Consider the following 22,496-nt stretch of genomic DNA (forward strand, 5'->3'; position numbering starts at 1 on the left):
GGAGACTGGGATGGCCATGGCAGGACCTTGATTTTGTGGTCAGTAAACCATTTTTGTGTTGATTTATTATGATGTATTGTCCTGCTGGAAGATCTAACTATGGCCCATTTTAAGGCAGAGGCAATCAGGTTTTCATTTAATATCTGTTGATATTTGATAGAGGCCATGATGCAATGTATCCTGGCAAAATGTCCACGCTCTTGAATTTAGGCACTGTTGCACTCATAAACATGCGATTTAACGGACAAACACTTTAGAATGCGCAATGACATGAATCTTTCTATGTTGCAGCGTATCTATACTTTCTATACTAAAATTATGGGTCATAATTCTCAATGGTAAAAATTCTAATCAAGGCATGCTATTATAGGCCGTATGGCAACAATGCGTAATGGTGGAAAAGTATCATGTCGTCAAAAATAACACAAAATGTATGAGATTACAATTCTAATGACTGGATTTTTCCAGACTATAAGTTGTGAAGGTTTTTTTTTTGCCATTGAAAAATGTCTAAAATTACAACCGTTTTTCTTACTTCGAATGTGATCAAATGTAAATATACTATTAGAGGAGCCTAATGTCTTTTTTTTTTTTTTTTGCTATGTAGGCCGGTTTCAATTCATGAACGCACATACCACAGTTCTGTTATCGCATGTTGTTGCCATACGGCAACAATGACATTTTACCATTTAGCAAAATACTCAAAATATATAAACTTGTTTAAATGACAAAAAAAAAATCAATCTTAAGTGATCTCAGATAGTGTTGCCATGTTTTCCTTTAAGTAGTTTTAGCTAAATACTGAAAAATTAATAACATTTTGAAAACCATCCGAGGCAGACCTTCACCATGCCATGTGATTGCAGAAAATTAAGTGTAAACAGCACTGCCTGGTCATCTGACATGGCATTTTTTGTTAGATCAAAGATAAAACCCCGCTTTTTCCAGTTACATAGGAAAATAGTATCAAAAAAATTGGAGATAAATTAATCGTTGCCATATGGCAACACCATGCAGTAAAGGTATAAGGATGTCTATTTATGGTATTTGGTAATGCACTGTATATGTTGTACATACATACACATATATATATACACACACACTGCACATGGTGTACAATGTATACTTTACTATGTTGAATTTACAGGATATGTTGAGTATATCTAGCACTCATCACATATCTTTAAAGATCTCGAAAAAGTGTAAACAATTTAGTTGTCTTATGACTAGGTTTCATGACATCGCACAAATTCTAAATGGGAGTAATTTTGCTGGATTTTTATACTCATTAAAACTTAAAATATCAATAAAAATATCAGCATAGAATGGTGCTAAACAAAAATAACAAATACACCATGAAAAAAAAAAAAAAACCCACTCCATCACAGAGCATAATATATCATCAGTATCTACACCCAGGTAATGTTCTGTATCTTTGATGAAGGTCTTGACACAGGTGCTAAGCTCCACAGCGACCAGATGGTCCAGTTGTTGTTTTTTTTTTTGGCTAAATTACAAGCTTTTTATACTGAATAATTCTCTGTTTTCTGTGTTCAGGATGGAACACGCAGCCAAAACGTGTCCACAGATGTTTGTTTAAGAGTAAGAGTATGTACAGGAGCTCAAACTCAACGACTCTTAGAAATCTCGATCCCACCCGGAGAGATCCTCCTCGGCCAGGCTCTTATCGAACGGGAAACGGTCGAAGTTGATGTAGCAGGGACCCTGAGACAGAAACGCACACAACTCAGGCATGGGTGTGATTGTGAAATGTCCAATTTAACCAAACATAAAATAAATAAATAAATAAAACACTTCGGGGTGTGACGATAATACGTACTGACTAATCACTGACCGATTTTTACTCTCTCTCGTGAAGTTAATGAGACAAAAACACTACTCGTCATGTTACCGAGAAACCGCAAAGCATACTCGACCCTCCAAGTTGGACGGTTAGCACGAGCGCATGAATGTAAACCTGTAAGAGAGCCGTTGATATAAAAGATTAATCAACACCTTCTAACCAATCAGAATCGAGAATATACCTGTTGTTAACAGATGTGTTGAGGAATAATAAATGCCATAAAGGATTAAGAGTGTATCGCAATACCGGTGTCTAGTATATTATCCCTACCTGTTTAGAGCTCCAAATATTCATATCTGTTTTTGTATTCAGATTTAAATCTCTAGTGGGTGTGGCCTAAACAATTAGAACAGGTTTCATCTCCTTTCCCTGGTTATGGGGTTTTTGACCGTTATTTATTTATTTATTTATTTTTACTTTAAATATGATTAATATGAATTTGGATGTTCCTATTTGAAGATTTGGATTATAACAGCTAATCCATTGTTAATCCTAAATAAATTGTGTATCTGGTTCTTAAATGCTCCTAAAGGTCTTATTTTAAATGACTACTGGATTAAAGATGATGTATTTGATCTCAGTGTAATCAGCGTAGCAACTAAATATTTTAGTTTCATAATGTTATAAATAAGACAGCTATTGTTTTTTTTTTAAAAGGCTCAAAGCCTCAGAGACCGCCAGAGCTTAAAAAATTCAATCGGCTTAGAGCTCGAAAGCACATGTCGCCGATCATCAGTAAAAGTTCTCCATTGGCCTTCACTGACTTTCTGTAGAAGTAAAGAAAAGCAGATTTTGTTGACCCGTCTGCTTTCGGATACTGTGTAAGGAAGAACAATGCGTCCTGCTTCTAACAGCGTAAGATGGAGACAGTCCGTTGGAGATGATTAAGATCACAGCCCATGCGATCTTAATCAGGCTCTGGCTTAATTAATTGCGGCGATGCATTACAAAAGAAGATGTTTTCGGAAGGAAAGAGGTTTGAAGCTAAAACAGGAGTCGTTTCTCTCTGCGTCAGGTTCGAGGATGCAGAAATAGCATTGTTACACATTAGATACATTTTATTACAGATTCGGCAGGTTTGATCACATATTCGCTTAGTGGCAACTTTGGCGCTTAAGTGCACATTCATGATGAGTAACGAGAAATACAATTCCCTTATGTGAACTTGAGAAATGAAATAAACACTCGTTCACATCATGATTGCGTTACGCAGCAACCAGAGTTCAGTTTAAAGGAGGATACAACGGGGCATGCAGCTTTCCCGGATCCCGGAATTTAGAGAGGAATCAATACTGAATAAATACCGACCTTTCTGATGAGTTTAACTGTAGGAGCGCTGATCTGTTTCATCCTCAGTTTGTGCCAGTTCATGTTGTTAAACCACCTGATGGAACAAACAATTGCATTGTATATAAAGTGCTGTCAGTCATATAATAACGGCGATGACCAGGTTTATCATGTGTGATATGGATGGACGGATGGGTGGACAGACGGACGTGGATGTCCTTAACATCACCTGTGATTACGGACGTCTTTGATTCCATTTTTGGTGTTTCCTAACCTTTGACCTGGACGTGGTCTAAAACAATGAAATATAAACAGTTTTTAAAAGTGCGTTCTTAGAAAAGTCAGCAACACCAAGGAAGCGGCTTGAGTTCATCATTTTAAATGGATTTCAATAAATACATAAATACAGGTTGTATCGAATTTTCACAAAAGCTATATGTAAAATATTCATATATATATTCAAAGTATCCGGTTAAAAAATTCAGTACGGACAAATACACGTTGGAAATACACGGAATGTAAAACGGAAAACAAACTTAGGCTACATTTTAAATAAAATGTGTATGCTTGCAAAAAAAATGTAAAAAAATTGAAAAAAAACAAACAAACAAAAAAAACTGGAAGTTGTTACGATAAACAGCAAAATATAAAGATTGTAAATGTTATTTTCTTGTGTAAAATTCCCACAGTAAAAATTTTTTGTTATTGTTGAGGCCAAAAATTTTTGCTCTAAATTTGCAATGCAACTTATAAATTAAATTTTTTTTTTTTTTGCAGAAAACCACTTGAATTAGTGAAATTGCACGAAACTGTTTTGTCTTTTGCAGTGATGCTTGTTGGTAAACGAGACCTTTTAGCTGTACTTGTGTTTGACGTATACGTTTATCGAAGAGGGCTTTGGCTGAATGCGCGTTGTGATGACGTCACATGACGCGCCTTGGCCCGAATCTGCATAAATATCTGCTTGATTTTGCGTTAATTTCTGTGATCGCGAAAACGTGAAATCCTGGACGATTATTTAATTATCTATTAAACTGGATAACGTTTAAATGGCTTAAACATCTGCCATTATTCTTGAATAAAACCAATGAAATGAAATAAAATCATGTTTATTTACTACTTTGTTACGTTGTTTCATTGATTAAACTTGAAGGCTTATAATATATACGTTCTTTCTTTTTCTACAATTTTATCTAAAATGGGTCTTGAATATATTTTATGAAGGTACACAGTGCCATGATTTTGGGACAAAAAAGACTACACTTTTCTTTTTTTTTTTTTTTTTTTTTTTTAGACTCCATAGTGTCATTCTAAAAGTAAAATCATATAAAGGAGATTACCTGCACAGTTTGCTAATGAGAGATCGGGCGGCCTCTCCCATGTACGGCGGATACTTTATCACACCATCCAATATCTTAGCGTAGATGTTCTGCGGCTCTGAGCTTGAAAAAGGTGGGCTTAAAAAGACGTACATAGAAGAAAAAAAAAAAACAATAGGTTTGCTTCAATCTGGATTCGAATCTTTCGTTCCTTCTACCTGGTGAAGGCGTTCCAACATTTAACACACATCAATCTAGTTTGCTAGCAATGACGTTAGGTATCTTTCTATCCTTCTATTGGTAATCAGTGCCTACTGTAATCAAGTTATATTTATAACAGTTAAAACAAAGTGAAATTGTTCTATACTGTCAACCATGATGCATGCTGGGTATCAGAAATGTCTCCAAAGCTGTCTGAAGAAATGCAGCTTTTAAGACAGAAAGTCATATTTATATTCATACAATTCTGATGCACATGAAGGCAGCTTGAGTATGCAAAGAATGAGGTATTGGACAGATAATTAAAAAAAAAAAAGTGCACAGACAGTCTAATGTAAGTCTAAGGGCAGTTGTGTATCTGCACATATGTTTTTTTATTTATATATATATATATATATATATATATATATATATATATATATATATATATTCTCAGTACAGGGAAATTATTATTCTTATTCATTCTACTAGTAGGTAGGATTCCTTTTTTGGTTCATATCTATCCTACCTGCCTACTAGAAGCTCATAAACCAGAACACCTAGAGACCAGAAATCAGCGCCAAAGTCGTGGCCTTGATTCTGAATGATCTCTGGAGCCATGTACTCTGGAGTTCCACAGAAGGAATATGTCTTCTGTCCTCGCTGGAGCTTCTTAGCAAAACCAAAATCCACCTACAGAGAGAGAGAGAGAGAGAGAGAGAGAGAGAGAGAGAGAGAGAGAGAGAGAGAGGGATGTGTAGTCTATTGAATAGGGAAAAACATGTCTATAAACTAGCATCTCCGTGCTACTCTCTGTGCTTTTATATTAGCATTACATTACGTTCGGGGTCGAGTCTCCTGAAAGCATCGCAGGACATAAATCATGGTTAAACGGTAGAGCGAGCATCACATTGAACACTCTCTCTCTCTCTTAATGATCTTATCTTTGTGATGCTTCTGGGAAGCTCAGCCCATGTTATTTTGAGCTGAAAGTAACAGGGTGGAATAAAAAAACGACACAAAACTTCCTTTTATATTTGAAACCTAAAGTCGTTTTTAGCCATAATTCAGTCATGTTTGCTTTCAGTAGGACCATCAAAGATGGGGAATGCATCTGCGTGTCGATTTCCAGAAAGACGTGCGTATTGCTAATAACATATTGGTCGTTTTAAATACTTTTCACAACAATAGTGCTATGAAATGAAACAAGACGGTCTGTGACATTGGGATTTCCGTTGAAGTTTTGAATAAATCAGAGGTATTTACTAGTTTGATGTATCCCCTGGAGTCCAGCATGAGGTTCTCTGGCTTCAGGTCTCGGTACATGATGTCTTTCTTATGGAGGTAGGAGTAAGCCTCGACCACACATGCTGCTACGAACACAGTTATGTTCTCTTCAAAACGGCGTCTGTAACACAAAAAGCTGCTGTATAACACTGTGAAGGTTTTTTTTTTTAACAGGAATTACACTGTAACACCATACCATACAATAAAATAATCATATCATAATTACACTTCTTTTAGCTTGGTCCAGATCTCACCCCCTGAGCAAAACTCCATGACCATGTAGATGTATCGGGAGTCTTTAAAAGTGTCATGGAGCCTAAAAAAGAAGTTTTAGAGTCGATTTAGAACGAAGTCATAGCAGTCATGTGCAGGTTGAAAAGGTAAGGAGGTTAAAAATAAAAGCTCACCTGACAATGAAGTCACACTCAATGTCCAGCAGGAGCTTCTTCTCGAACAGCACATGCTCTTCTTGCCTCTTCTCGACTATCAGCTTTTTGCTGATCTTTTTCAGGGCAAAGTATTTCCCATGATACAGCGTGGTTACCTGTGAAATAAAGGTTTTCATGAACAAGGTAGAGCTATGAGACGCTTACAAGTGGTTCAGGAAATATGTACACTGAACATACGCTATTGATTAACTGAGGCTAACCTCTTAGCCAGCTAATATGTTGCGATAAGTCTTCATACAGCCACGGTACAGGCATAAAATGTATAAAATAATGGTAAGAATATCTACATTTTCCTCAGATGTGTTGTTCAATTTAAACAAAAAGGCTCCTGTGGACTAGAACCGATTTGAAATGTGTGGCTCAAATTACGTTCAAACGATGTAGCTATGGCATCTTGCTAACATAAAATTATGCTAATCTATCTAGCTGCTTAGTTACCAGCCTGTTTTTGTGAGCAAATATGAAATAGTAGCTAGTATTCTAATCTTACACATGTTAATGTGTTACAGGGCAATGTTACGGATATGTTCTGCTTAGTGTTGCGGATAGGATCCTGAAAGAAAAAGAAAAAAAAAACGTCGCCCAAGTGCATACATCTAAATTCTATCGTCATGCTACTATACCAGTTCCACTCGTCCGAACCCCCCCAGTCCCAAGGTGACGGGGTTTCCTTGGTAGCGTCCCTCCTGGTACAGGACCGGGATCAGATCCGTCAGCTGTAGAGAAGACACCAAGCTAAAGACAAGCGGAGCAGAACATTAAGGTCAGCACCATTTAATCAAACACAGACAGTTTCACAAAATGGCTGCAACGTCCATGGGCTAGCAAAAGTATATTTAGTTTCCATTGATTTCTCTTTCTTGCATTGTGCAGAGAACCTGAAATCAGAGGTCAATTGACTCAATAGCTTTAATTGGCCTTCTACAAATAACAATATTTCCACAAAATGTGGTTACTTCATCAGTCAGTTATCAGTGATCTTACCTCGGTTTCTTTGAAGTCTGAGTGTTCTCCAGAAGATCTGGACTGCTCAAACGAGAAGAGGTAAAGGAAAAAAAAAAAAGTCAAAATCTATCTCTAATAGCTGTTTTTTCATGTCTATATATCTTTAACTGTATGATTGACCTTAACACTGATTCATCCTAATGGAAAAGAAGAGATAACTAGTGCAATGTCATCAGAATAAGTACCAAAAACTGCCACCACGTTAAGTTTAGCAGCGATGCATCAGCGCAAAAAATACATTGACGTGAGAGAACATTTGGAAAACACAGAGCGCAGAAATAATTACGCGCCCACGCTTCAAAAACATCCACTTTCTATAACGTGACACTGCATTCTTCATGCTGGACAAAACCTAATAAAGTATTTGGTTGGTGTGTGTGTAAAGCTGGAAGCAGAATAACCATACTCATCATGTAGCTCCAGGCTTTCTATTGGGATTGTCTCCTCAAAAGCCCTGCAAAGAAAAAGAAACTGAAAACACATGTAGCACATGTATGTAACAAAGTAACATCATTAAAAATAATAATAATAATAATGATAACAAAGAAGCGAAGAAACAAAACAAAATAAAAAGTAAATGATGATATAGATTAGAGAAACGTGCGATTTACACACTGATCTGAAAGAACCCGAAGACTCACTCCTTATCGATGGCGAAGCAGGTGACCGATCCCAAAGCGGTACAGGTAGCCGTCCTCAAGTTCTCACTGCAATAAGTAAATAAATAAAAAGAATACATCTGTGGAGATTTTCGCATGTTGTCCCAATGCCTGCGTGTGTTTCCTTCGGGGTTCTCGGAATGCACGTCTTACTACTAGTATTTGCGAGAAAGGCTCTGGATCCAACGCAACCCTGACAAGCTACAATAGAAAGCTGGGCTAGTTAGTTAGCCGAGACTAGCTAAGACTGGTAAGGTCGTTGTTATGATTACAGTGTGCATGTCAAATAAGTAATTTGTTAATATCAGTACAAAGTAGAAAACAACAACTAGATATATAAAACTATATATATATATATATAATTATAAAGAACACCTTAAAACCAAATGTCACAGGAAATTAAACAGACGCTGCATTAAAACCGCAACCTTACTGCTACATTTCCTTACCGTATAAGAGCCAGTTCTCCGAAGTGATCCCCTTGTTTCATTTTACGGATGATTTTCTGCTGCCCATTCACTTTCTTCGTCACCTCGACCTGAGGTTAGAGAGGATATATACTGTATGAGAATGACATCCCGTACAGTACATGTACACTATAGCAACAGGAGGTGAAAACGGTGTCACGTTTAAACGTGTCCTCCCTCACCTCTCCCTTGAGGATGATGTAAAACGTGTCTCCCTCGGCACCTTCACGCACGATCACCTCGTTCTCCTGAAACTTCACCTAGGGGTGGGTAAAAGAAGGATCCGTGTGCAAAATCTCCATTTATTTACGTTTGGAAAGGTCAGCGATGGAAAGTTTTTGCCACAGAGGGTTGATGTTTCGGCTACATGGGGCCTAAAAACAGACTAAACAGACTAAACAGAACTGGTATCAGTGCGGGAGCTTAGGGTAAACCTTCACATGGTGAAAGGTTGATATTTTGTACTGCTGTAGATCTGAAAACTACAGACTTTCCTGAACTATGACTTAACTGAACAGACTTTCCAAAATATGTCTCTCTTGTGCATGTATTACATTTACATTTATTCACTTAGCAGACGCTTTTATCCAAAGCGACTTACAAATGAGAAAGATACAAGCAAAGCGATATCAAGCAGAGAACAATACAAGAAGTGCTACCATACAAGATCTATTAATTGAATTCCAGAAGAAGCAAAGTGCAGAGTAGAGGTGTAAGTGCATTGGTTTATTTATTTATTTATTTTTTAAAATTTTTTTATTATTATGAGTCGGTTAGGTGTTCATAGAAGAGGTGGGTCTTTAGGTGTTTTTTGAAGAATCTCAACTATATGTATCTCAACTATAAGTAAAGTTCTAGGATTTTAAATCGTTGTTACCCTTAAAGCTGTGAAACACTTATTGTACTGTATAAATACTGTATAAACCTACTTACAGTAAAAAAAACGCCAATACTGTTCAAATTTTAAAGAATAATGTGTTTAAAATGTTAAATGAGTTCTCGTTTTGATGATCAGCGTCATCCATATCGGTCTATGTCTTGCTATGAATGCATGCTGTTGCCATACGGAAACAATTTATCTCCATTTTTTTTTTTTTTTTTGATAAGCAATAATACAAAACGACTATCTTCCTATATAACAGCGCTCTCAAAACTGATTCATTTTTCAATATTTACCGTAGGCAAAACTACTCAAAGGAAAAAAAAATTAAACACGACATTAAACATTTATTTTTTGTCTTTTTTTTATGTCAGTTTATATATTTGGAGTATTCTGTTTAATGGTAACATGTAAACTGTTGCCGTATGGCAACAACATGCGATAATGGAACTGCGTTATGTGCGTTCATGAATTGAAACCGGCCTACGCAGCAAAAAGACACTAGGCTTCTCTAATCGTATATTTACTTTTTTCCCCACATTCAAAGTAAGAAAAACGGTTGCAATTGCAGACATTTTGCACCTTATTATCTAAAATTTAATGTTTCAAGAGAAATAATTAAGAATTCAAGAGAAAGAATTAAAAAGCTACTTCACCCAGAACATGTTTAAATCGAATTTTTTTGTATGCATTTTGAACGAGTAAATCCATCCACATACTTTTTACAACTGTAATTCCTTTGTAGAAGATATAACTTTTACATGCTTACTAGGTGGTTTAAAAAAAAAAAAAAAAAACTCTGAAAATGCAGTAATTAGAATTAGTGGTATTTTTGACTTTCCACCATTGCACAATGTTGCCATATGGCAACATCATTAATTAATTAATATGTCAATGTAATTATTCATTCGAGTGTAAGCCTCAGCACCACTCGGGATCCCTTCAACGGCTTTTTTTTTTTTTGACACGAGAGAAATGATTCTTATTTGAAGCAGCATTTCTGAGAGGACAAAATTAATGAAAAATAAATATGTATTGATTTCCCCAAACGGTGCGATCAATAGTCTTCCATTATACGTTTCCATGTATTTTTTTTCAACAAATGGTCTTCCGTTCTTTTCTCATTTGAGTTAAAAGTGTTCAAACTGTTTGTTTGGGTTTTTTTTTTCTTTTAATGCTCAGATGCAGTGAACCAGCACTGGAGTATTCCTTTAACTGACCACGATAACTGGAACATGAACATACTCGGTCCCTGATTTCTGACCGATTCATATATACTTCAATTCGTACAGTAGGTGAAGTGCAGTGCAGATGGAAATGACGCCGAGTGGTACAAACCTCCTCCATGGAGTCAGTGATGCTGGAGAGCTGTTCATCACGCAGGGATTTGAAGGTGCGAGCTCTGAGGAAAAAAAAAAAGGATGGGCAGATTTTATTATTATTTTTATTTTAAATCACATTAATAGCTTCAAGAAAGCTCTCACTGTCAGACTCAATAACTCCTAACGATGTGTCTTTTGCGTCTAGATCCAGGGATGCAGGAACGTTAGATTGAAATGACGCGGATTAGTGCCGATTTTTCATTCACTTACAAAAAAAAATTCACTTTTTTTTGTACACTGAAGAGGTTTTTGTTCTATTACTCCCCTCATGTCAGCAAAAACGACTAAGATCCTGCTGTTTTGCCTAGGCTAAAAACATCAATTACACCACAGCACTGTTCTAATCCTAATAATGAGATTTAAAAATGCACATTTATGGAAGGATTCTCAAGTCTCAGCGCTTTTCAATAGGTTTTCCAAAATAGGAACGTTTTCAGAACAGTGGAATTTTTCAGTAACATGACCAGCTCAATTTTTTATTTATTTATTTTTTTGTAATTTGAAACAGAAACTAACTTGTTTTGTAGATGTTCCCCAACATTAAATGTAACTATAAAGTGATTAAAAAAGTACAATTGCATTCTTTAATCAAGTTAAAAAAACAAAAAAAAACAAACAACTAATTTCTTTAGTATAAGTGGAATAAAACACTTCGGGACAGGGTGTTACAGGAAAATAATCAACATCAGGGTGGAAACGTTACCTCCAGTTCTGATCAGGCTACATCACACCACCCTTTTGTTGATTATTTTCCTATAACAGCAAACCCCCAGTGTGTTCTTTACTATGGCAAGCTAGTTAAGTGCATTAACATGGATGAGGATAAGGTTTTTAAGCAGAGGTCGTTGTAGTCCTTATCCTCTGAAATATGAATAATAACTAATTGCTCAGACAATAAAATCTAATAATTATTGCCATGTATAAAATAGCGTATGTGCAAGCTAGGTTGTTCTCTCTATATACAGAGAGTGTGAGTGTGAGAGAGAGAGAGAGAAGAACACGCTCACGTCTTTAAGAAGCCCATCAACTGCTCTCGTTTTTTCTTGGACTTGATTGCCATGATGCTTCTGTATATCTGTCTCTCGATGCACCATAGCTTAACCGCCGTGACCGCTAGTGGGTAAGGACAGACATGCAGAGATGGACAGATAGAGACAAAAAAAACGAAAAGAGTGTATATATCGTGAGGTATCAACTTGAAGCTAAAATCATATGAGTCCTTCCTGAGCACACAGCTTGGTGTCACATCATACCTGCATTAGCATTAGCATGCTGTAATGAGTCAGCAGTTGATACGTTTGACACGTGTGTGTGTCTGTGTGTGGATTTCGAAATGAGTCAATCAAGCTTGCTTGATTCTAGACTAGTAGCTAGTACACAATAGTATTTGGAGTGGAAAGATAATTTTTGACTGAACTGTTCCTTTAAAAGTTACGAACTGACCTTTGACCGTAGCCGTCCGTTTGCAGTTGTACAAGATGGCCAGCTCCCCGAAAACGTCTCCAGAGGTCAAAGTTCGCAGAATACGCCCTGCCTGAGTAACTCGGAGTTCTCCAGCTGCGATTCAAGGCGATAAATTGACTTGCACACTCGTCAGATTTTCTTGTACACATATGCATCCATTATGTAGTAAACCACACACACACACACACACACACACACACACACACACCTGCAACAATGTATAAGCTGTCACCCTCGGTGCCTTCTTTAATGATTTCATCACCAGGACAGCGGTCCAGAGTGGCGAGGAGCTCCACCATCATGTTGATCTGCTCCTCATCCAGACGACTCAGGAAGTCATTTTTCTGCATTGCCTTCATGATCTGAGCTCTTTCACTGCACACACACACACACGCACACGCAAACACTAACTATTTCCTACTATCCATCAGCAAACATGCTGCAAAGAAACATCCATCTCGATAATTAACCAGGAACCTTTAGGGAATTCTACGTCACAGGATATGAGTTAACCTGGCAGTCTTTTTGACCCTGGTGGTCGAGATGTCCATGTCGTCTGGAATCGGCTCCGGAGCCATGACTGCTGCTCGGCTCTGCCGGACCTCCACGCGGTCATTGCTGTACCTCTGAGACAACTGATCTGTGATAGCGAACACACAGTCCGTAAGGAAATCATTTACACCGCAAAGTCATTCGATTCAAAGTCAGACTCATTCGATAGCCATCATTTGGCTCGATCCTATAAGTGATAACAGGTCTCGTGGACATCGCTGGCAAAATGCTGTTGCATGAGACGAATAAAGCACTTCAGGGCGTGCTTTTATGGGAAAATAATCAACGTCAGGGTTCTAAGTATCACACATCACCCCACCCTGTCGTTGGTTATTTTCCTATTACGGCTTGCCACATGGTTACCTAAAAAAAATTTTTTTTTTTAAAAAAGGTGAGCTAGCGGTTTTCTAATTAGAACCTTTTTAAAAAAAAAAAAAAAATGTCAGAACCATTAACCGTCCCAAAAAGCATGTTGAATTTAAGAAAGCTTTTTTTCCCCCCCAAGAGTTTACAGTACAGAGGTCTCTCCTGCCGATGTCACTCCTTAACTCCGTTTTTCTCCACTAATTAAAAATAAACCAGAGAGCCAGAAAACGGCCTTTTATCCTTTAAACATTGATCCGTTACGTGTTCCCGAGAACAAGAACTTCCTCCTCAAGCACTCGCACTCTCACACAGTCATGCACACTCGCATACCCAGCCCATCCAAACGACTCTGTAGCTCCTCCACGAGCTTCTCCTTCTCCTTCAACCTGGTCTCTGGAGACATGGAAAAAGAACTATTACAGTAACATATCGCATATTTCATGACTTTTTATTTGAAAACCATACCTACTTTAAATTTATTCCAACACAACACTTTTTAAAATAGATATTTAATACAAAGCAACTGATTAGCTCAGCTTTCTACAGAACATAACGTTGGTTTATTTTATTAAGCCGTCTCTTTTACCCAAGTCCTCCTTTTCATTCTGCAGCTCCTGGTTAATTTGGCATTGCTTCTCCAGTTTCTGCCGGAGTTCCTTCAGCGTGACCTCCATGCTTGTCCCTGAGTAAACACAAGCCCGTGGCGTTCATTAAAAACCCACCCAACAACACTAAGCCATCCGAGCACAGGAGAAACTCCAGGGCTGAATTAATTTCCGCCAGGCCGCGAAGGCACTTACGCAATACAAATAAACACAAGTTTAACCGCGCCAAAAAGCCACAAATAATGAAAGAAAACATTCTGCTGAAATACAACTGTAAGTGATGCTCAGACCGAGCATGAAAGGAATTGATGGTAACGCTTTACAATATCAGTACGTGAATAATCGCGCACTAATCCCTGAAGTGATACTTACTTAAACATGAACTAATCATGAGTTAACGCGTGCACTAATCACGAACTAATCAAGAGCTAGGCATAACTACGACGTGAGTCTTACAGTATGAATTCACGCGTGAATAACGACCAGCTTAAGTACACGTTTGCTAATTAATGTATAAAGTAACACATCGGGGTAAATAGGTCAAATAAATCAAACGTAATATCAAACTGTTGACGTAATTTGCCCCATTACAGCTGGTAATAATAATACTACTAATGAACACCAATCACCAATCTCAACACCCATCCAGTGATGTTCGTGTACGCAGCTGCATATATAAACAACTTGAAATGATGCACGCTTAATTTATATTCCATAATCAAGTACTGTTATTTTAAAGAGTTAATGAATTGTTTAGTATAAAAATTTCAATTTACACAATTTTACATAATTTCCCTTCTTTACACCAAATGGAGTCAGTTAGACCAGGCGTGTTAATTAAGCAATATGAATGCACAGCTGGAATGAATGCTCATCCCTTATGTTTCCATGCACTGTTCCGGCAAAGTCTATGTTTGCTTTGCTTAATATATTCGTATTGGCACCCTGTCCAGGGCGTACCCCGCCTTGTCCCCGATGCTCCCTGGGATAGACCCCAGGTTCCCCGTGACCCTGAAGGATTAACGGTATAGAAAATAGATGGATGGATGTAACTGGGTGAATAAAGAACTGCATGTACTGAGTAACTGTAGAACGCCCCTCTGTATTAAAGGATGATTTAAAGGGAGCTGTATTCCGGATTTAATATACATGCATAACCCCGTGAACTCAATGTGAAACAGATACAAGCGAGCCAGTAAAGCATAACGTACCGTTAAAGTGCTTTTTTTGAAAAATGGTAGAGCCTTAATGTATGCAGACTCATGTGGATACCCACAAAGCTAAGTATAGTTAATTAGCAGCTGCACACACACACACACACAAAAAAAAATGCTCCCTAGAGTACAGACGACATCTCTTCAGTACATCTGAGTGAATTTAGGTAAATACTTTAATCATTTAAGCTGCACGTCTATAATATATAACAAAATATCTTACAGCACACTGCTTTTGAATCCTCTTTTCCCAATTTATTGATTCATTTATTGATCTACACGCTCGTTCTAATACGTTATTGTTTTACACGGGGACTTGTATACCATCATTTACGACTAATAATAAACAAATGAAACGATTTTTTGAGAAAAACCCAAATGATGCTCTGGTAAAGTTTTCTGCGAGGAGATGTTTTTCTAAACATTAACAGTATGGAAGGAGTCTCCAGTGTCAGTGCTTTGGAAAGTGCTTTTCTGGTATGTTTCCAGTATGTCTGTATCATGAAAAGCTATGTTTTTTTTGTTTGTTTTTGTCTTATTACCTTCGAGAGAGAGAGCGAGAGAGAGAGAGAGAAAGAAAAAGAGCGGCTGCTGAGGGAATGACTGTTTATAGCTGCTGTAACGTAAGTGATAACAGGAACTGGCATGTTTCATGGACAATAAATGTAACTATAAATGGATTAAAAAAAATATGATGCGCCATTAATTGATATAAAAATATAAATCTTTGGTATACTGCTGTCATATAAGACGAGTAAAACACTTTGACACGTGCTGTTATTGATAAAAAAATCAGCGTCAGGGACACAACCAGGCAAGGTTAAAAATAGTTTCTGTTATTTTAAAGATCCTGTTCTACACTCGCTTAATGATCAGAAGCTTCCTTATAGTATAGTATTATGTGTGGTGTGTATTTGTGAGAGACATGCATTACACGACCTTGATCCCACCCGTTCATATCCACAGAATTACACCATTCATAGGCTATTAAAGAAGGAAAGGAGAAAAGTTCAAAGAAGAAAAGTTAAGAAGGAAAGGAGAAAAATCTGTTGATTTGTTTATTATTAGTCGTAAATTGTGGTACGCAAGTCCCCGTAAATCCGCTTTACACCGGACCGCATCGCACCACCCTTTTGTGGATTATTTCCCTAAAACAGCACGCCCCCTAGTGTTTTACCACTATCTCTCTGCCCTGTCTGTAAATATAATCATGATCTTATCTCAACAGGCTCCTTTCACACACACACACACACACACACACACGGCATAGAACACACCTTAGTGTACATAAAATGCTAAATAAACTAAATAAAGTCATCTTGTAAATGGATATCAAACAAATGTCACTTCTTAATAGCCCATGAATGGTGTAATTCTGTGGACATAAACAGGTGGGATCAAGGTTGTGTAATGCATGTCTCTCTCTCTCTGTGTGTCTCTCTCACACACCACGCATAATACTATACTAAATAAGCTTCTGATCATTAAGAGCGTGTAGAACAGGAACTTTAAAATAACAGAAACTATTTTTTAACATTGCCACTGTATCCACTATGAGGTACAAACTTTAAAGTCAGCCAGCAAAGACATTTGGTGTCTGGCATTTCTATATGTTCTACACGCTATGATGTAGTGTGTCTAGGACTGTTTTTTTTTTGTTTGTTTGTTTGTTTTAAATCCCGCTCCCATGTTCTGACCAATCTCAAGCACACCCACAGGAATTCTGACATATCACTCCCACTGAGGAAGGAATTCTGACTCACTCCAGAAAGAATTCTGAGCAATGCCAACCTCACTCAAAGGAATTCTGACCTCTATCCCTCCCATTCCTGAAAGAATTCAGACCAATCCCTCCTGCTCGGAAACAAATTCTGACCAATCTCAACCAGTCCCAAAGGAATTCTGCCCAATCCTGCATGCTTCTGAAGGAATTCAAGCCAGTCCTGACCAATTCCAAAGGAATTATGACTGCTTCTTTCTACTCCCAAACAAATTCTGACTAATCCTGAGAACTAAAGGAATTCTCACCAATCCTGCCCACTCCTGAAGGAATTCTGACAAATTCCTCCCACTTTGACCAATTCCACTCTTAAAAAAATTCGACCAATTTTGCCCAATCCTGATAAAATCCCAACTACTTTACAAAAAATTCTGACCAATACTGCCCACTTCTGAAGGAATTCTGACAAACCCCTTGCTCCCAAAGGAATTCAAAGCAATCATGACCACTCACAAAGGAATTCTGACCAATTCTGATTATTCCTGAAGGAACCCTGACCAACTATTTCTGCTCCCAAAAGATTCAAACTAATCCCTTTCACTCCAAAAAGGAATCTGACCAATCCCTCCTGCTTCCAACGGAATTCTGACTAATCCTGATTGATCCCCAAAGGATTTTGACCAATCCTTCCTGCTCCTGAAAGATTCAAACCAAACACTTCCACTGTGATAGGGAATCTCTCCAATCCCCCCCGCTCCCAAAGAAGTTCTGAGCAATCCCAACCACTTCCAAAGGAATTCTGACCAATCCCTCCTTCTCCCAAAGAAATTCCGACCAATCCTGACCACTCCCTAAGATATTGTGACCAATCCCTCCTGCTCCCAAAGCAATTCCAAGCAATCTCAACTATTCTCAAAGGAATTCTGACCAATCCTGATTAATCCCGAAAGAATTTTGACCAATCCTTCCTGCTCCCCAAAAGATTCAAACCAATCACTTCCACTGCGAAAGGGAATCTCTCCAATCCCCCCTGCGCCCAAAGATGTTCTGAGCAATCGACTCCAAAGGAATTCCCACCAATCCCTCCTTCTTCCAAAGAAATTCCGACCAGTCCTGACCACTCCCTAAGATATTGTGACCAATCCCTCCTGCTCCAGTCAGTCATCGAGTAAAGTGGGGATTAATCAGAGAAGCAACCATTTAATTCATTTAAGTACTTACTACATACTTCATCCAGAAATATAATAAATACCAGCTTTGAATGACTAAAACGTTTTATGAAAACGCTTTGCATGTATTCAGCCCCTTTGTTCGGATTTGACGTCTTTGGTACCGTAGCAAAAACATCGATTTAAAACTGTCCATAGGGTTGAACTGAATATATAATGCAAATTATTTACTTCAGTAAAACATATCTATAAGATATTCTATTGACTTAATTAGCTTTTTATTTTTTACTAGCTTGCTATCTAACCAATATAAACTACATAAAACTCCTATAATAATTAATTTAAACCTGCTTTATAAGGTGTTATAATGGTTGCACAGTGTTAATGACTTTAGCACCTTTAACACACCAAGTCTCAGATTCCAAAGTTCAATCAAGTGTTTAATCAATCTGAATGAATTTAGCAACTCGAACACAACAAAGCTACTAGTTGTATGCATCATGTATCTTGTTTTCGGCAGATGTGTTTTGGATGAATTTTTTCAGAGGGAGATTATGATCAGGGTTTTAAGATTTAAGTTCATTGCTGAGAAATGAGTAGCTCGTATTATGGCCCTTGGTTCTGTTTTATGATGTATGGAGTCAGTCGGAGGCCTTTGAAACCATCTAAGAACAACATACCAATTAAATTATACAGCACACACACACATAGCAGTTGCTGCAATACATGGTCTCAAATGACCGTGTTTATGCCAAACCTTTTCATTAAAGTAAGTGACAGATTATTGCTAGTGATTATTGCATTGATTTACACTCTGCTTTTTATAAACTGGAAACTCTGTGAATATTAAATGCGCGTGTTAACGATGTAGTGTCTTTTTTATGTGTTTGACAGCTGGGGTTTATTTTTTTTTAATTATTATTATGGATGAGCATAAACATTGCGTAAAATAATATCACTCATGCGTTCTGTTATCTTACAGTATAGAAGTGTTTAGAGGAAAAACACATGCATTAAAGGAAAAAATAAGGTTATAAAATATAATGTTACTGACCCGAAGTTGGTTACTTTTCAATCCCTTCCTGAGGTTTTATTCCTCTTATGCCACAGCGATTTACTTTATTTATTTATTTATTTATTTTATATTATATATATATATATATATATATATATATATATATATATATATATATATATATATATATATATTAAAGAATGGCATTCCATACTTTTAATCCATAATAGTTGTGTATAAAAGTATATGTTTTCTTTTTCAGTTTTATATCAAAACATGTGATCCAAGCAGCAATAAATAAAGCAGTAATACCATCGCAGTGTTGATTTCACAATATACAGACTAGTCAGGCATACAGGACATCCTGTTATCAGACATCCATCTAATCTCTACACGACTTACCTACCTGGGCCGGTGAAATGCTCGTTCACTCACGTCCACTCCCACTCTGCTTTCTATATTTCACTCATGAGCTCAGAAAGTTCCAGCTTCTCGAGTCTGCTCCAAGGCGCCAACGTTCTAACTCGTGCATGCCACAGATATAAAACTTGCACGCAGCGTGTTCATTGCATGCCGGCGCTCACTTTTCTCCAAGCGTCTTTAACTTCAGACGTTTCTGCGTCCTTATCACAAGAGGCGCAGCCAAAAAAGCCCTCACGGTTTCTCCGACACTGATCATTAACCCGCTCCTCCACCCCACTTTCAACACGTAGTGAGACGAATTACTGCTCTTATCACCAGCACTGTTTCGGTTATCTATCCTGAACGTCCATTTATAGTATACGCCTTTGCATATCTTCACCAGATCTTTTAAACGGGTCTTTAAGTAAACGTATACGTCATTTAATATCACATTAATCGGCGCACTTATCTACTCGCACCCTCCAGAATGAGAGTGCATCCGTGCTCATCATGCAGCTTGTGGGAGAAAAATCGATAACCACATATCCAATAAATCCTATATTCAAAATGCATTGATGACATGCTACAGTATATAGCAGAAATAATACGTTTGAATGCCTGGTATAAATGTGTATAAACGCTCATAGTGACTTGCGCAGTATTTTACACATCACAATAATTACAAAAAGTATGGTTGAATCGATCTATGGCACAAACTAACATTATCAGTAGGAATAAATAAATAAATAAACGAAACACAACAGGTTGTGCTGTTATAGGAAAATAATCAACAACAGAGCGGTTTTAAGTGTGGCCCGATACAACGCTAAAGTTATTGTTGCTACCAAAAAGTTGATTATTTTCCGGTACAAGAACATCCTGAGGATTTTCTTAGTCTTATACTGCAGCAATTTACCTTGTAATGTTGTGGAACATCCACAAAAACTAGCTAGGTCCTTGTTGTACACATTATAAACTCTCACCTGGTTGACTTTTTTCCATCGATCCGTTTTCTATACCGCTTATCCTACAGGGTCACGGGGAACCTCGAGCTTATCTCGGGGAGCCTCGGGAACAAGGTGGGGTACACCCTGGACGGGGTGCCGATCCATCGTAGGGTTCACTTTTTTCTCTCTCTCTTGAAATGAATAATAATTGACTGTAACAAAGTGTTCACACTGGAGACTCCTTCCGCAAATATTACACGAAACATCACCACATGAAGGATCACACACATTCTTGAATCAGTTTATGTGGAGTTTTTGCTTATCTTCTACGAATGAGTTGTTACTATGGAAACAATAACGTGTTAGAACATTACCCAGTTCTATTTTTGTTTACTCTGTAAGAAAAAATGCACTTTTGATGAATTAAGATCTAGCTTTGACCCAGACAACGTCCTGATTTAGTTTTATATAACATTGCTCAACATGTAGTACATTATCACAGTATAGACATACCATCCTGTTTTTACTCCAGCACCCCGGAGTTGTTTAAGATGAACAGTCACTGTTTTATGGGCACGAGTTAATGATTGATGCTGGAATTGTAGGCCAAGAGCAAAATATGACCCTATGTCTATATGACGCCTGAAACACTTTAAAAAGGGGATTGAGAATTTCCTCCTGGATTTATTACCCCAAAAAAGTCTTGCTCCTATACACGAGATATGCATTCCCATATGTACATAAGATAAAAACAAAACAAAACATTATAGCCTGCAATAATACTTTGCATGCTAGAGTTGGCTAGGCCAAGTTTAATGGCTGCACGTTTGATAATGATTAGCAGCCGAAGGTGTTACTAAACTGTGGAAGTTTGACTGTCAGATTAAAAATCTCCAGGCAGTTCAGGGTATTTCAAATAAAGAATATAAGGAATATCAAAGTAAATGATTTCTACCTTCTACCACTAGTTTATACAGTTTGCATAAGTTGAGGGTGGATTGTAGATCGGGTACTAGTCCTGGCACCACACGAAATGTTATATTTGCGAATTTGTGTATTTTTAGATGTTTGTATATTTCCTGTCAACTTAATAATAAATAAATAAATAAATAAATAAATAAATCGTTTTCTAAGTAAGTTTTTCCTGTATGTATGTAAAGTAAGTAAAATAAGGGACTACATTTGGTAAGTAAATTGGTAAGTAAATAAGCAAATAAATAAACAATAAATAAATGTTTCCTAAGTAAGTAAGTAGGTAAGTAAATAAGTAAGTAAGTAAGTAGATAGGAATGTTTTGTGAGTAAAGTAAGTACATATGTATGTAAAGTAAGTAAAATAAGGAATTACATTTGGTAAGTAAATAAGTGAATAAATAAACAATAAATAAATGTTTTCTAAGTAAGTAAGTAGGTGAGTAAGTAAGTAGGTGAGTAAGTAAGTAAGTAAGTAAATAATTAACTAAGTAAGTAAGTAGATAGGAATGTTTTGTGAGTAAAGTAAGTACATATGTATGAAAAGTAAGTAAAATAAGGAAATACATTTGATAAGTAAAGTAAGCGAATAAATAAACAATAAATGAATGTTTCATAAGTAAGTAGATAATTAAGTAAGTAGATAAGCATATAAGTTTTGTGAGTAAAGTAAGTACACAGGTATGTAAAGTAAGTAAAATAAGGAATTACATTTGGTAAGTAAATAAGTGAATAAATAAACAATAAATAAATGTTTTCTAAGTAAGTAAGTAAGTAAGTAAGTAAGTAGATAGGAATGTTTTGTGAGTAAAGTAAGTACATATGTATGTAAAGTAAGTAAAATAAGGGACTACATTTGGTAAGTAAATTGGTAAGTAAATAAGTGAATAAATAAACAATAAATAAATGTTTCCTAAGTAAGTAAGTAGATAGGAATGTTTTGTGAGTAAAGTAAGTACATATGTATGTGAAGTAAGTAAAATAAGGAAATACATTTGATAAGTAAAGTAAGCGAATAAATAAACAATAAATAAAATGTTTCCTAATTAAGTTAGTAATTAAATACTTAAGGAAGTCCATAGGTATGCTTTGTGAGTAAAGTAAGTACATAGGTATGTAAAGTAAGTAAAATAAGGAATTACATTTGGTAAGTAAATAAGTGAATAAATAAACAATAAATAAATGTTTTCTAAGTAAGTAAGTAAGTAGGTGAGTAAGTAAGTAAATAAGTAAGTAAGTAAATAATTAAGTAAGTAAGTAGATAGGAATGTTTT

General features: G+C 36.8%; 1 protein-coding gene across 2 annotated transcripts; it reads right to left on the minus strand.

Annotated features, from left to right (window-relative positions):
* Positions 1-1,114: 1,114 nt before the first annotated feature.
* On the minus strand, positions 1,115-20,751 carry prkg3 (protein kinase cGMP-dependent 3). Of its 2 annotated transcripts, none has more exons than XM_053643713.1 (22): positions 19,309-20,751; positions 13,766-13,861; positions 13,510-13,572; positions 12,775-12,901; positions 12,470-12,636; positions 12,241-12,354; positions 11,805-11,910; positions 10,754-10,817; positions 8,718-8,795; positions 8,518-8,606; positions 8,051-8,116; positions 7,816-7,863; positions 7,389-7,430; positions 7,028-7,139; positions 6,363-6,499; positions 6,182-6,271; positions 5,935-6,076; positions 5,198-5,361; positions 4,492-4,608; positions 3,381-3,443; positions 3,173-3,248; positions 1,115-1,725 (listed from the first exon to the last, which is right to left on the minus strand). In XM_053643713.1, exons 2-22 carry the CDS (start codon positions 13,851-13,853, stop codon positions 1,639-1,641), a joined length of 2,040 nt encoding a protein of 679 aa, XP_053499688.1. In that variant the 5' UTR covers positions 13,854-13,861; positions 19,309-20,751; the 3' UTR covers positions 1,115-1,638. The 2 variants fall into 2 exon arrangements, with proteins under 2 accessions (XP_053499688.1, XP_053499697.1); XM_053643722.1 differs by having other exon boundaries at positions 19,305-19,345.
* Between the last annotated feature and the right edge of the window lie 1,745 nt (positions 20,752-22,496).

Source organism: Ictalurus furcatus, chromosome 2 (assembly GCF_023375685.1).
Source record: "Ictalurus furcatus strain D&B chromosome 2, Billie_1.0, whole genome shotgun sequence".
NCBI classification, from domain to species: Eukaryota; Metazoa; Chordata; class Actinopteri; order Siluriformes; family Ictaluridae; genus Ictalurus; species Ictalurus furcatus.

Excerpts from the sequence above, each read along its gene's own strand:
- prkg3 (XM_053643713.1), bottom strand. The coding sequence starts at position 13,853 with ATGGAGGTCACGCTGAAGGAACTCCGGCAGAAACTGGAGAAGCAATGC. Across the intron at positions 10,818-11,804 it reads TTGATGGGCTTCTTAAAGAC|AGCTCGCACCTTCAAATCCC; the intron begins GTGAGCGTGTTC and ends TTTTTTCCTCAG. Across the intron at positions 8,607-8,717 it reads ACATCATCCTCAAGGGAGAG|GTCGAGGTGACGAAGAAAGT; the intron begins GTGAGGGAGGAC and ends CTCTAACCTCAG.